This window comes from Phacochoerus africanus, chromosome 8 (genome assembly GCF_016906955.1).
Source record: "Phacochoerus africanus isolate WHEZ1 chromosome 8, ROS_Pafr_v1, whole genome shotgun sequence".
In the NCBI taxonomy this organism is placed as follows: Eukaryota; Metazoa; Chordata; class Mammalia; order Artiodactyla; family Suidae; genus Phacochoerus; species Phacochoerus africanus.
Genome location: NC_062551.1, coordinates 164,253,784 through 164,265,992, shown reverse-complemented (window position 1 = coordinate 164,265,992; position 12,209 = coordinate 164,253,784). Strand labels below are relative to the sequence as shown.

Sequence of the window (12,209 nt, the reverse complement as noted above, 5' to 3'; positions counted from 1 at the left end):
TGGTTAGGTTCATAGACTTTGGAGTCAATAACCTGGAGTCAATCAAACCCAGCTCTACCACATACTATTAGCAGTATGAACTAACTTCTCTGAATCCACCTTCTTCTATGTAAATAGAAATAATATTAGTGGAGTTCCCTCGTGGCGCAGTGGTTAACGAATCCGACTAGGAACCATGAGGTTGCGGGTTCGGTCCCTGCCCTTACTCAGTGGGTTAATGATCCGGCGTTGCCATGAGCTGTGGTGTAGGTCGCAGACGTGGCTCGGATCCCACGTTGCTGTGGCTCTGGCGTAGGCCGGTGGCTGCAGCTCCGATTCGACCCCTAGCCTGGGAACCTCCATATGCCGCGGGAGCGGCCCAAGAAATAGCAAAAAAACAAAACAAAACAAAGTTTCAAAAATTAAAAAAAAAAGAGAAATAATATTAGTAACTATCTAGCGGGGTGTATGTGAGGATTAAATTGCATAATGCATATAAAACATCTGGCACATAGTAAGTACATGAAATGTTGGTTATTATAGTATGTGCCCAATAAATGATTGTTGGATGAATTAAAATGAAAGCTACTCCCTCATTCTATTTTTTTTCCCCTTCCTTCCTTTAAAGAAACATGATACAATTTTTGGATACAATCACAAGGGATACAGTCATGAGAAATCCTCATTCTCATTTTGTGCTCCCTTTCAAAGCCATTATAAAACATGCTTGTTTTTGCCAGATTTGGCCTCCAAATACAGAATGTCAATCTTAGCGATGATCTCACATAAGACACTTTTATTTTAAAAGTTTCTAATACTTTGGCTCAAACTTCTTAATCTAATATTTGGGAATAAAACAAAAGAAAAAAAAAAGGAAGGAGGGAAGCAAACTAAACAACATCTATGGAATAAAAACTACGCATCCAGCACCTTGGAAAATGCTGACTTGGTGGATAAAACACACGTAAGACATGGCGTCTGCCTTCGTGCTGTAAGATAACTGTGATAACTCACCCATGTTGCTTAAGTGAGGTACATGCAGTACATGTTATAGACGTCTGGGGAAGAGAGAGGAGCGACCCAGAAATAGTCAGAGAATGTGTTTTGGAATCTTTCCAATTTCTAGGTATTGAGTAGGGCCAAAAAAGCTAGCCCAACATATAAAGTGTGACAGCTCATCAATGCTACGGGAAACACTGTTGAGAGTTAGTACATATTCTATGTTCTCAAGCCTCAGAAGGGTCTGTAGGTCCACAAAGGAGTAGGCCTCTTTTGTCTAGGGGATGAGCACAAGCCACTTACCTGAATATTTATAAGCGCAGTGAAGTGCAGTTCAGTGCCTGTCCACTGTCCAACAAAAAACTCATAACCTTCTCTTCTCGGTAGTGCACACAGAAACTGTGGGAAACAAATACACAAGGAGACAGATGAATAAATAAAACCATTTGTCCTATGTCCAAACACCTGTGTCATTCACTCTCCTTCTTCAATGTTTGGTCTTAAAACTTTTAAAAAATTATGAAATTCATGTGTGATAATATAAAAAACACCTACACACTTCCCAATCTGCCTAGGAAAGAAAGCGTTAGAGACCCAGTTCAAGCTCTCTCTGTAAACCCATTCTAACTCCATTCCAGCATAACAGCTAATCTGCATCTGGTGTCTATCATTCCCTTCTAGGTTTTTATGCTTTTAATGTATAGGCATATATATATGTCCATAAACAAGAAGTGACATTGTTTGCATGTTTAAAAACTTAAATCTTATCAAACTATATGCATATTTTTGCAACTCACTTTTTTTACACATCACACAATAATTCTGATTTATTCATGTCAATAAATGTAACTCTAATCCATTACTTTCACTGTTATATGGAGTTTGACTACAGAAGTTTACCACAATTTTATCTATTCTTCTAGTGATAAACTTTTGGGTCTTGTTCAATTTCTAAACTTTCTAATGCTGCTGAATTAATTTTTGTTAGAATTTCGTCATCACTTATATGCTATCATCTGAGACTGACACTGAAGCTTGACTCTAAACACCAAGAAATCATTAGTTTTACGCTCAAGATGAATTTGGGGGGAGGAGTGAAGAAAATGGTGCCAGAACAAAACCAAGTATGATCAGTCCGATAGGCATTAGTCACGGGATTGTCTCCTTATTGCCAACACTCAAGCTTTGTTTTGCTATTATTAGATGAGATAACCTCAGTGCCTGTCTAATGGGGAGAAAACCACTTTGAAAAAGCTTTATTGAGGTATACTTGGAGTACAAGTTACAGATATTTCAAGTGTACAAGTAGAATCGTTTTGACATATGTATACTGTTGCCATAATCAACGTAACGAACACATCTATCACCTCCAAAAGTTTCTCCAAAAATCCCTTTGTAATTCATACCTTCCTCCCTCCAACCATTCCTAAGCAAACCTAATCAGAGCTGTAGCCGCCGGCCTTGGCCAGAGCCAGAGCCACAGCAACGTGGGACCCGAGCCGCATCTGCGACCTACCCCACAGCTCATGGCAACACCGGATCCTTAACCCACTGAGCAAGGCCAGGGATCGAACCTGCAACCTCATGGTTCCTAGTCAGATTCGTTAACCACTGTGCCACAACAGGAACTCCAATAATTCATTCTTTCTTATTGCTGAATTTTATTCTGTTATATATGTATACGATGTTTATGTATACATATACACAATTTCTTTATTCATTCACCTGTAATAGACTTGGATATTTTTCAGTATTTGATTATTACAAATAAAGCTGCCAAGAACATAAGTCATTATGTGCACGTATGCTTTCAGTTCTCTTAGGAAAATATCTAGGAGTAAAATGGTTGGCTAATATGGCAGGTATATGCTTAACTTTTGAAGAAGCTGCCAGACTGTTTTCTAAAGAGGTTGTACCATTTTAAATTATTACAGCAATATATGGAGTTCCAGTTGCTCCGTATGCTCACCAATACTTGCCATAGTCAGTGTTTCAAATTTTAGTCATTTAGTGGTATCTCACTGTGGTTTCAATTTGCTTTCTCATTATGACTAATGAGGTGAAACATCTTATCAGGTGCTTATCAACCATTTCACTTCACTGGTGAATTGTCTGAATCTTTTGCTCATTTTTAAACTGGGTTACTTGTCATCTTATTAAGTTTTAAGAGTCTCTAGTACAGTCTAGGTACAAGTCAATATATGTTAATACATGTTTTGCAAAATTTTTCTCCCAATCTGTGGCTTTTAATTTTCATAACTTTGTCTTTTGAAAAGTAGAAATTTAAAAAATTTTTATTGCCGAGAGTTCCTATCATGGCTCGGTGGTTAACAAACCTGATTGGTATCCATGAGGACATGGGTTCAATCCCTGGCCTTGCTCAGTGGGTTAAGGATCTGGCATTGCTGTGGCTGTGGCTGTGGCACAGGCCTGCGGCTACAGCTTTGATTTGACTCCTGGCCTGGGAACCTCCATATGCCCTAAAAAGACCACAGGAAAAAAAAAGAGAGAAACTTAAAGGAGGTTGAAAAGATTAAGTTTCCAGGTGTTACCCCCAATATTCACTTACACTGATAAAGATCCACATCAGAAAGGGCTGAGATCTTTCAGAGCTAAACAGTATAGACTTTCTGGGCCAAACCCACCTTGTTCCACAAGGCTGAAAATCTCACTTATCAGTACAATCAACATGTAAGCATCTTTGTTAAGTAACTGAGCACTATAACATGGGAGAGTGTATGGAGTATTAAGAGGACTGGTTAAAAAACATCCTTGTCTGGCAGCACTAATAAGCAACCCTCATATCGTCGCTAGAAACTTACTGTTGGACAGGACTGAGCCCGGTTCCAGATCAAGTCAAATTTCTCTTTCTGTAGGTTAGAAAAGAATAAAATTCAGAGATAAGAAAATATAAAAGGCCATAATCACATTTAAATTCACCAAGACTGAACTCTAGAATTGCAATACAACTAAAACAATCTCAAGTTCCATCAATTACAAATCTTTCTTACGAAAGAGAGGAAAAAGCAGATGTGTGCTTTCCGATTCAATATCAGAATTATGTGTGAAGACTGTATATTCCAAAAGTTAGAAAGTCTTCTAGGAACTCTGCCAAGTGCCAGAGACATCAGCTCACTAAATCTGTGTCAGGGAGAGCTAAGCAGGCCTATTTAAACAATGAGTCAGAAGTAGAGATCTAAAATGTTATGACGAGTACAGTTTTTTTGACCGTCGAACCCATGAAAGGCAAGGGTATATATGCAAAGGGGGTAGAAATACTCACAAGACCCAAAAGGCCTGGCTTTACTTTTCCATCTATAAATTTTCCTCCTTAGACTTACACATGTAAACTCAGTATATATTTGGGTGCTTGATATAAACTTAATAAGCTACTTCCTTTTCAGAGAAGAACAATTAAAGAACTAGCTGATAAGCCAGTGCATTAAATGCTTTCTTCTGGTATAAGTTAGCAGGACCTCACACCAGAAGAAGTCAACAGCATTTCCTCCTAGTCAGAGATCTTAATGGTCAAGCAGTGGCCCATGACTAACTCCAAGACAGCAATTTTGAGAAGGGAAAAAATAAATGACAACAATGACAAAATGTCACCTGCTAAGGAGAAATGCCAGCAAAAGACTAGAAGGAAGCTCCAAGTCAGTTCAGATATAGGTCACTTATCGATAGGAAGGGAAGAAAGCTATGCCAGAGGCCCTATCCTAAATCCTAACAGCTTCGTTGGAAAACACCAAAAAGAAATACAGACATCTGAAAATTGCTCAGCAATATAAACTTACACCATGCTCCCTTGTCAGAGACTTGACTCAAAGAGACATTTCTATACCAGGAAGAGGAAAAACAGGAGCCATAAATACACCATATGGAGCTTCCAATCTTTGGTGCTCAGGGCATAATAAAAGCCCTCAGAGCTATAAATGTAAGTTCTCAAGAGGCAATAAACATAGAAAAAGTAAAGGCAACTGCCTGCTAAGGTTAGAGCCTTGACCTTCATGCTATAACACTTTCAATTTCCCCTTCAAACTACTTACAGGAATAACTGCGTAGACTGTATCTTTTGCTGCAAAATACTGCTGCCAAATCTGTACAAAAAAGAGAGGGTGTCTGTGACACATCAGTAATCTTTTCAACCTGCACCAAGAAGTGGTGACAGCTTTCACTGCTCAGAGTAATATGCTATTTGATAACAGGGAGGAAAACCCAACGTAATACTTTTATTACCAGTACATGATTACAGAAAAGATTTAATACCACCTACTCTTCTAGATGATTAAACTGTAACTCTTAATAACAAATTTCTGTCAGAGAAATGGATTCTGCGACCTTGTTAATCATTTCTCCCAAGATGTGCTTTGTGTGTAAAAGACTCTTTTTTTAAAAAAACATTTTCTCTCTTCTCTCCCCAAACCCTTCTGCCTAGACAACTTCGAGCCTTCTCAGAGTCAGACATCAACCACTCAGAATCCAGAGTCTAAAGTCAGGCAGATCTAGATACAAATCCCAGCTCCTATCATCTGCCGAATATGCTACTTTGGGCAAATTACTCCAAGTCGCTAAACAACATCAATATAATCAACAATAAGACAGTAATAGTACCAACCTCAGAGGATTATTGTGAAGACTCTTTGAAATAGTGCTCGTGCTTAGCACAACAGAATTACAATGCAAACCAAAGCCAAGGTGCTCTGAGAGCCACGAAGAGGCACTTAACCCAAGTGAGGGAAAAAGTGCCAGAAGAAGGGGGCACCTGAGCTGCATCCTGAAGAATGATCAGGAGTTAGTCAGGTGAGGGGGAGTCTGGGAAGATAAACAGGTAGGACAGAAGATAAGGGACATACTCTAAGCAAAGAATGACAAGCATTAGCAAAAACACAGAAGTTGGACAAGGCATCATAGCCAATGTGTCACCTGAGCGAGCTGGTGTGGAAGAATGGGTCACCTTCCTTTAGAGCTGCTCTGTTTTGTCAACATTCCCATTAAAATGTGGGTCCACAATTGAAGATACTAATCAAAGTGTGATCTCACCAACACAAAGCACAGAAGGACTATAATCTCCTAGGAACTGGCCAAATCACTTTCAGTGCGGCCTAAGGTTGTTCTGCCTTTTTTTTTTTTTTTGCATGTCAAAACACTCTCTCCTTGGAGTTCCCCCTGTGGCGGGATCAGCAGCATCTTGAGAGTGCTGGGAAGAAGCTTCAATCCCCAGCCCAGTCCAGTGGGTTCCGGATCCAGTGTTTTCATAGCTGTGGGTCAGGTTGAGACTGGGACTCAGATCTGATCCCTGGCCTGGAACTCCATATGCCGGGGGTGGCCAAAAAAGAAAAAACAAAACAAAACACTGTCTCCTCATTTTAAGGACAGCGTATCCTGCTTATGTGTATTTAATTTATTTTAGTAGTTTATGAATCAACCCTGAAATTTATAAGACTGAAAGACATTTCATTTCCTAACATAGTTGGCCTTAGTGACTCACGACTATTTAATTAAATTAATTAATTAATTAATTAATTAGTTGACCCACTGAGCAAGGGCAGGGATCGAACCCGAAACCTCATGGTTCCTAGTCAGATTCGTTAACCACTGCGCCACGATGGGAACTCCCTCATGACTATTTTAATGAATACAAACTTGTATCTAAAAACACAGGTCTAAAAGATATTTGTCATGTGATGATCAGGCCTCCTGGGCCTGGCTTCTCTTTCCCCTGAAGGACATGCTTGGTGTCCACTTTCTATTCACATTTCTTCCTTAAGGCAGTTTGAAGTCTCCTGGAGACTCTGCAGTAAGCCTTTACTAACAGAAGTTGGAACTCTGTGCTATTCTTTTTTTTGGTTTTGTTTCTGTGTCTATATTTCCACTAAGCTAAAGCTCTTTGAGAGTAGTGGATTCTCTCACTCATTTCTACATCTGGCATAGATGCTAACGTTTAATAAATGCTTGATGAGGAAGTTCCCATGTGGTGCAGCAGGTTAAGGATCTGGCATTGCCACAGCTGTGGTGCAGGCTGCAACTGTGGCGCAGGGTTGATCCCTGGCCTGGGAAACTTTCACATGCTGTAGGTGCGGCCAAGAAACAAAAATACTTGACAAAATGAATGAGACGAAATGAATGAATGGTTTCCTAAAGGAAACCCAGAGAAACTGGCCCAACACAGGTTCACCACAATATATAAGGCAACTGCTAACAACCTTAAATGGCCCAACTTCCTGTACGGGAATATGATGCAGAGTCAGACAGACATGGATTTGAGTCCTAGTTCTACCACTAAATTACTTAATCTCTTTAAGTTAGTTTCCTCAGTTGTAAAATGGGAATAATAGCATCTACTTGAGAAGGGAGTCATGAGCATATAATAAAAGAATGCACATAAAGTACTCAGTAGCTGATGGAGAGTATACTGCCTTTTTTTTTTTTTTTTACTATTTCGATTCTATCAATACACCTAAAATAAATGCCAATAAATAGCTTATTATATTCTAATTAGAGAGCAAAGAATCAGATGTGAAAATGTAAATGGCCATACAAATCAAGGTATATGGAATAACCAAACAAGCAGAATAGATCATGAGTGCTTCGGAGGAGGTGTCCAGGAAGCCTCCTGCAGAAGGTCCCGCAATAACGGCGGACCCTAAACGTCAAGCAAAGGGATGTGGGAAGTCACTGCACGTTTGAGAGCAGGTTACTAACATAGTAGTTATTTTTATTCATTTATTTAAAAACACAAACCTAGCACTTACTCTGTGCTATGCACTGCTACAAGCACCTTACAAATAGTAACTCATTTAATCCCCCACACACCTCTATGAGGTAAGTAAGGATGACCATTACGGCCACTGTAAAGGGAATCTGAGGTCCAGAGAGGTTAACTAACGTATCCAAGTCATTCGCCTAGCAAGCTGTAGAGCCAGGACTTAAAACTGGCAGCACAGCCTGTGTTCTTTTTTTTTTTTTTTTTGCTTTTTAGGGCTACACCCAAAGAATATGGACGTACCAGGCCAGGGGGTCGAACTGGAGCTGCAGCTGCAGGCCTACACCATAGCCACAGCAACGACGGATCCAAGCTGCATCTGTGACCTACACATGTGACCTACACTGCAGCTTGTGGCAATGCCAGATCCTTAACCCACTGAGCGAGAACAGGGATTGGACCCACATCCTCATGGATGCTAGTCAGGTTCTTAACCCGCTGAGCCACAAAGGGAACTCCAAGCCACAAAGGGAACTTGGAGTATTGGTGTTCTCCGATACACCATGCAAAGTAGAACTTTCAGAACTGAACTGGTAAGGATATGATAGGGGAATGGGAGTGGCAGAAATGAGAGCAGGAAACCTATTCAGAAAGGTAGCACCTAAGTTCTCTTGCGGTGCAGCGGGCTCAGGATCCAGCATTGTCACTGCAGCAGTCTGGCTCACTGCTTTGACACGGTTCGATTCCTGGTCTGGGAACTTCCACATGCCAAAGGTATAGACAAAATTTTTAAAAATTAAAAAAGAAAGAAAGAAAGAAAGGTAATACAGCCATCCAGGAATAGAATAGTGATGATTTAAAATAAGATGTGGACAATAGGAATGAAAAGAAAGGAGAAATGTGAGTTTATTAGATACACAGGACGGAGACCAAGAAGAATAAATTTTCTTACTCACTAGTTTTCGTGTAATTCATCATTTTTGCCTCCAACAACTGCCTTTCATTTTGACTAGACAGAGCTGCCAGGAAATGTGTACTCCCTTCTACTTTCAGATCTGGTTCACAGGGCACACATTTGATAAAGTATGCAACTTACTTTCATTCATTACCTGTTTTATTTCTTCTGCAGTTTTGTCTTTCACCATCTCAATGTTAAAGATTGAACTGAGAGTCTGAAAGAGAAAATAAATGGCAATTAACACCCACAATTAAAACAAAACAAAACAAAACACAGTTGGAGTTCCCCTCATGGTGCAGTGGTTAACGAATCCGACTAGGAACCATGAGGTTGCGGGTTCGGTCCCTGCCCTTGCTCAGTGGGTTAAGGATCCGGCGTTGCTGTGAGCTGTGGTGTAGATCGCAGACACAGCTCGGATCCTGCGTTGCTGTGGCTGTGGCACAGGCTGATGGCTACAGCTCTGATTAGACCCCTAGCCTGGGAATCTCCATATGCTGTGGAAGCGGCCCTAGAAAAGGCAAAAAGACAAAAAACAAAACAAAAACAAAACGCAGTTTAAGTCTATCCGAAAGCCATGTGGGAAGCAACCAGTCAGGAGAGTAAAGCAGATCTTCAATAATCGGAGAATGAGTTTAAGAAAACCTGCATGCTCAGAGAGGGGAGCCCCGGCCGGGCAGATTTTCACAGTTCTACGTCCAGGGAGTTATCCATAGCCACTCTCAAATGTTTCACACTCACTTCATAAGCACTGCAGTGCTTTGCAGCTGGTCAGAGGAGAAAGTTTGGTTGCTACCTTTAATTTAACTGCCATTCTACCAGAAGCGGCTCCTTATCTGTAAATTAAATGACAGAGTAGGAGTTCCCGTTGTGGCTCAGTGATTAGCAAACCTGACTAGGAAGCATGAGGATGCGGGTTTGATCCCTGCCCTCACTCAGTGGGTGAAGGATCTGGCGTTGCTGTGAGCTGTGGTGTAGATTGAAGATGTGGCTCAGATCCCAAGCTGCTTCGCCTGTTGTGTAGTCCGACAGCTACAACTCTGATTTGACCCCTCGCCTGGGAACCTCCATATGCCGTGGGTGCAGCCCTAAAAAGCAAAAAAATTAAAAATTAAAAAAAAAATGAGTAAACATGTTTTGAGGGTTTTTTTTGGCTGCACCCACAGCATGTTAAAGTTCCTGGGCCAGGGACTGAACCCAGGCCACAGCAGTAACCCAAGCCGCTGCGGTGAAAATGCCGGATCCTTAACCCACTGCTACAGGCGAACTCCAGCATAAACACGTTTTTATTTGAGTTTTCAAAACTACGTCCTATAGAAAGGAAAGGTATCACTATATTTCCTTCACATTTCCTCTGGCACCCCCAGGGCCCATCCTATGCTAGGAGTCCTCTCAAAGTCACAACAGAATCGTAACAAAAATTCACAGAAATACGCAGCAGAAATGACCACAACTTTGTTAATCGACTCTTCTTCAACAAAACGTATTTCTCATCTCCATGGCTAGAAAACCACAGACTCACTGAACCACAGTAAATATGCTGAAACTTGCAGCCTCTTATCATAGAGGTTCCCCATGACTTCAGATCAGAATATTAAATTAGAAGCCTACCTTGTCCTTGGTGAATCCTCTGCTCTTAGGCTGTTTCCCCAGTGTGTTTGTCTGAAATATACAATGGAACAGGATGTTAACCTATACTTTTAAGAAAAAAGCCACCGTCCCTAGGTGAGGATACCTCATTCAGTAATGTTGTACCTAAGTAACTTCTCTCCACTCTATATAGTAACTGCACATACTGTTCTAAGAGTTACTGTTTGTGAGATTTTTCTTCCACTGATTCTGAGATATAGATGAGAAAGCAGTTCTGTCAGGAACCACCATCCGAGTAGTGAGTCCATTCTATCCCTGCCATTCTGGATGATGGGATCCTTTCCAGGACGAGCCTGCTTGGGTTTCCTGTGCTCTGCTTCCCCGTGAGCCACAGAGGAGGTGAAAATGGAAAGATGTATTTTCCAAGCTGCTTCTTATCTGTGGCGGCACTCCTGAAGGCAGGCAGCCTCAGCAGAGTGATGAGTCTTTTCTAGTACTCAATCTTAATATCCCTCCCTCTAATCAGACTTTTCCTCAAAAAAGGCAAAGAACAACTGAAAGTGATTATTTTCTCTCCTAGCCCACTCTCAGAAAATGGCCACGGCCAGGAAACCCAATTTTGAGTTGTTTCTGATAGCGGGGATGGTTACTTCTGAGTCTTCTGTTAATTTCCTAGCTGACAACTGTGCCTTTCAGAGTGGAGTACAATGTACACCTGGGATTCTGAAGCTAAAAAAGACTTTCTGCATAAAACCCTGTTTTTCATTACTCTGTGCTTTGATGAATCCAGACCTTTCATAAATGACATCTACAGAACCAGCAGATTCTGGTTTTTTTTAGACAAAAGCCTACTGTACAAAAATCTACTGGATACACCGTGGTCACACCCCCATACATTGGCAGCACCCTAATGCAGCCTTTATTTCATATGAAAACTTCCCCCCCCCCAAAAGATCTGACTTCATTTCACACCATTCACCTTCAGGTATCATGTAAAAACAAAACAAGTAAACCTCCCCAAGTCCACTGCCTCTAACCTTTCAATCACTAAGCCTGGTGTATTCTTTTCCCGCAGTGTCTCTCCAATCCATTCTTCACTTATAGAAATAAAAAATTTAAGCTCCAAGTATAAGCTTTATTGCAATTTATCTAATACTGATCTTAAGCATGATTATTTTATGTATCAGAAAGTGAGGTTGATTAATAACACAGTACTTTCACGTCACATCAACTTTTAAGATAATTTTGAAGATGTTAAAATGTTAAAAAATAGTGGCCTTTTGAACCACTGAAATGACATAATTAAAATGAGAGTTGAAACTGCATGTTAATCCACAACTAGTTAATAAAGCACTTAAACGGGTATTTTACTACTCTCCTACAGTTGCTTTGGAAATCTATGGGGGTTGGTTTGGGTTTTTTGTTATCACAGTAATTGACTGGATGGTGACACCTGCATGTATGGGGGGCAGTGGGGCCAAATGAGCTGCAGTTTTGCAGAAGAGTTCTACATAACGAAGACGCTTCCCTTATCTTGTACAGCTTTTCAATGTCTAGCCAGACATCCCTGTAAGAGAAAAACCTTTTTACAATTATCTGGACCTAGGCTCTAACTTTGTTTTGCCTGCTTTCCTTCCTCTTTCTTTTTTTTAAACATGATTTTTGTAAATACTGAATTTTTCAGAAATGCAACTAGTCTACAACTTGAGAGATGATTGTACATCATGGAATTTCATGTGAGTCACTGATAACAACACTGCTTATGGTTTGGGAGTTTTAATAACTACCAGCACTGACACCCCTGGACCGGTCAGCACTGGCTGCTTATGAATTCATGGAGATTTTGCCCAGAGGTGAAAGACCCTGAGGACTGTATTAGGCCTCACACCAGAGTTGTGCCCAAGAACCTGCATACTGAAATCTGTACTTTAGGGAGTTCCTGCTGTGGCTTAGCGGTAATGAATGTGACTAGTATCCATGAGG

The 12,209-nt window shown here is 40.7% G+C and overlaps 1 protein-coding gene across 2 annotated transcripts in view; it reads right to left on the bottom strand.

Annotated features, from left to right (window-relative positions):
• Positions 1 to 12,209, bottom strand: part of ATPAF1 (ATP synthase mitochondrial F1 complex assembly factor 1) — a 28,570-nt gene that overhangs the window by 10,133 nt on the left and 6,228 nt on the right. For both annotated transcript variants that reach the window (XM_047789173.1, XM_047789172.1), the window contains exons 3-7: positions 10,248 to 10,298; positions 8,791 to 8,853; positions 5,025 to 5,075; positions 3,801 to 3,848; positions 1,282 to 1,377 (exon numbers count right to left, since the gene is read on the bottom strand). In XM_047789173.1, the coding sequence (XP_047645129.1) occupies positions 1,282 to 1,377; positions 3,801 to 3,848; positions 5,025 to 5,075; positions 8,791 to 8,826 (231 nt within the window). In that variant the 5' untranslated portion in view covers positions 8,827 to 8,853; positions 10,248 to 10,298. The remainder of the gene's footprint in view (positions 1 to 1,281; positions 1,378 to 3,800; positions 3,849 to 5,024; positions 5,076 to 8,790; positions 8,854 to 10,247; positions 10,299 to 12,209) is intronic.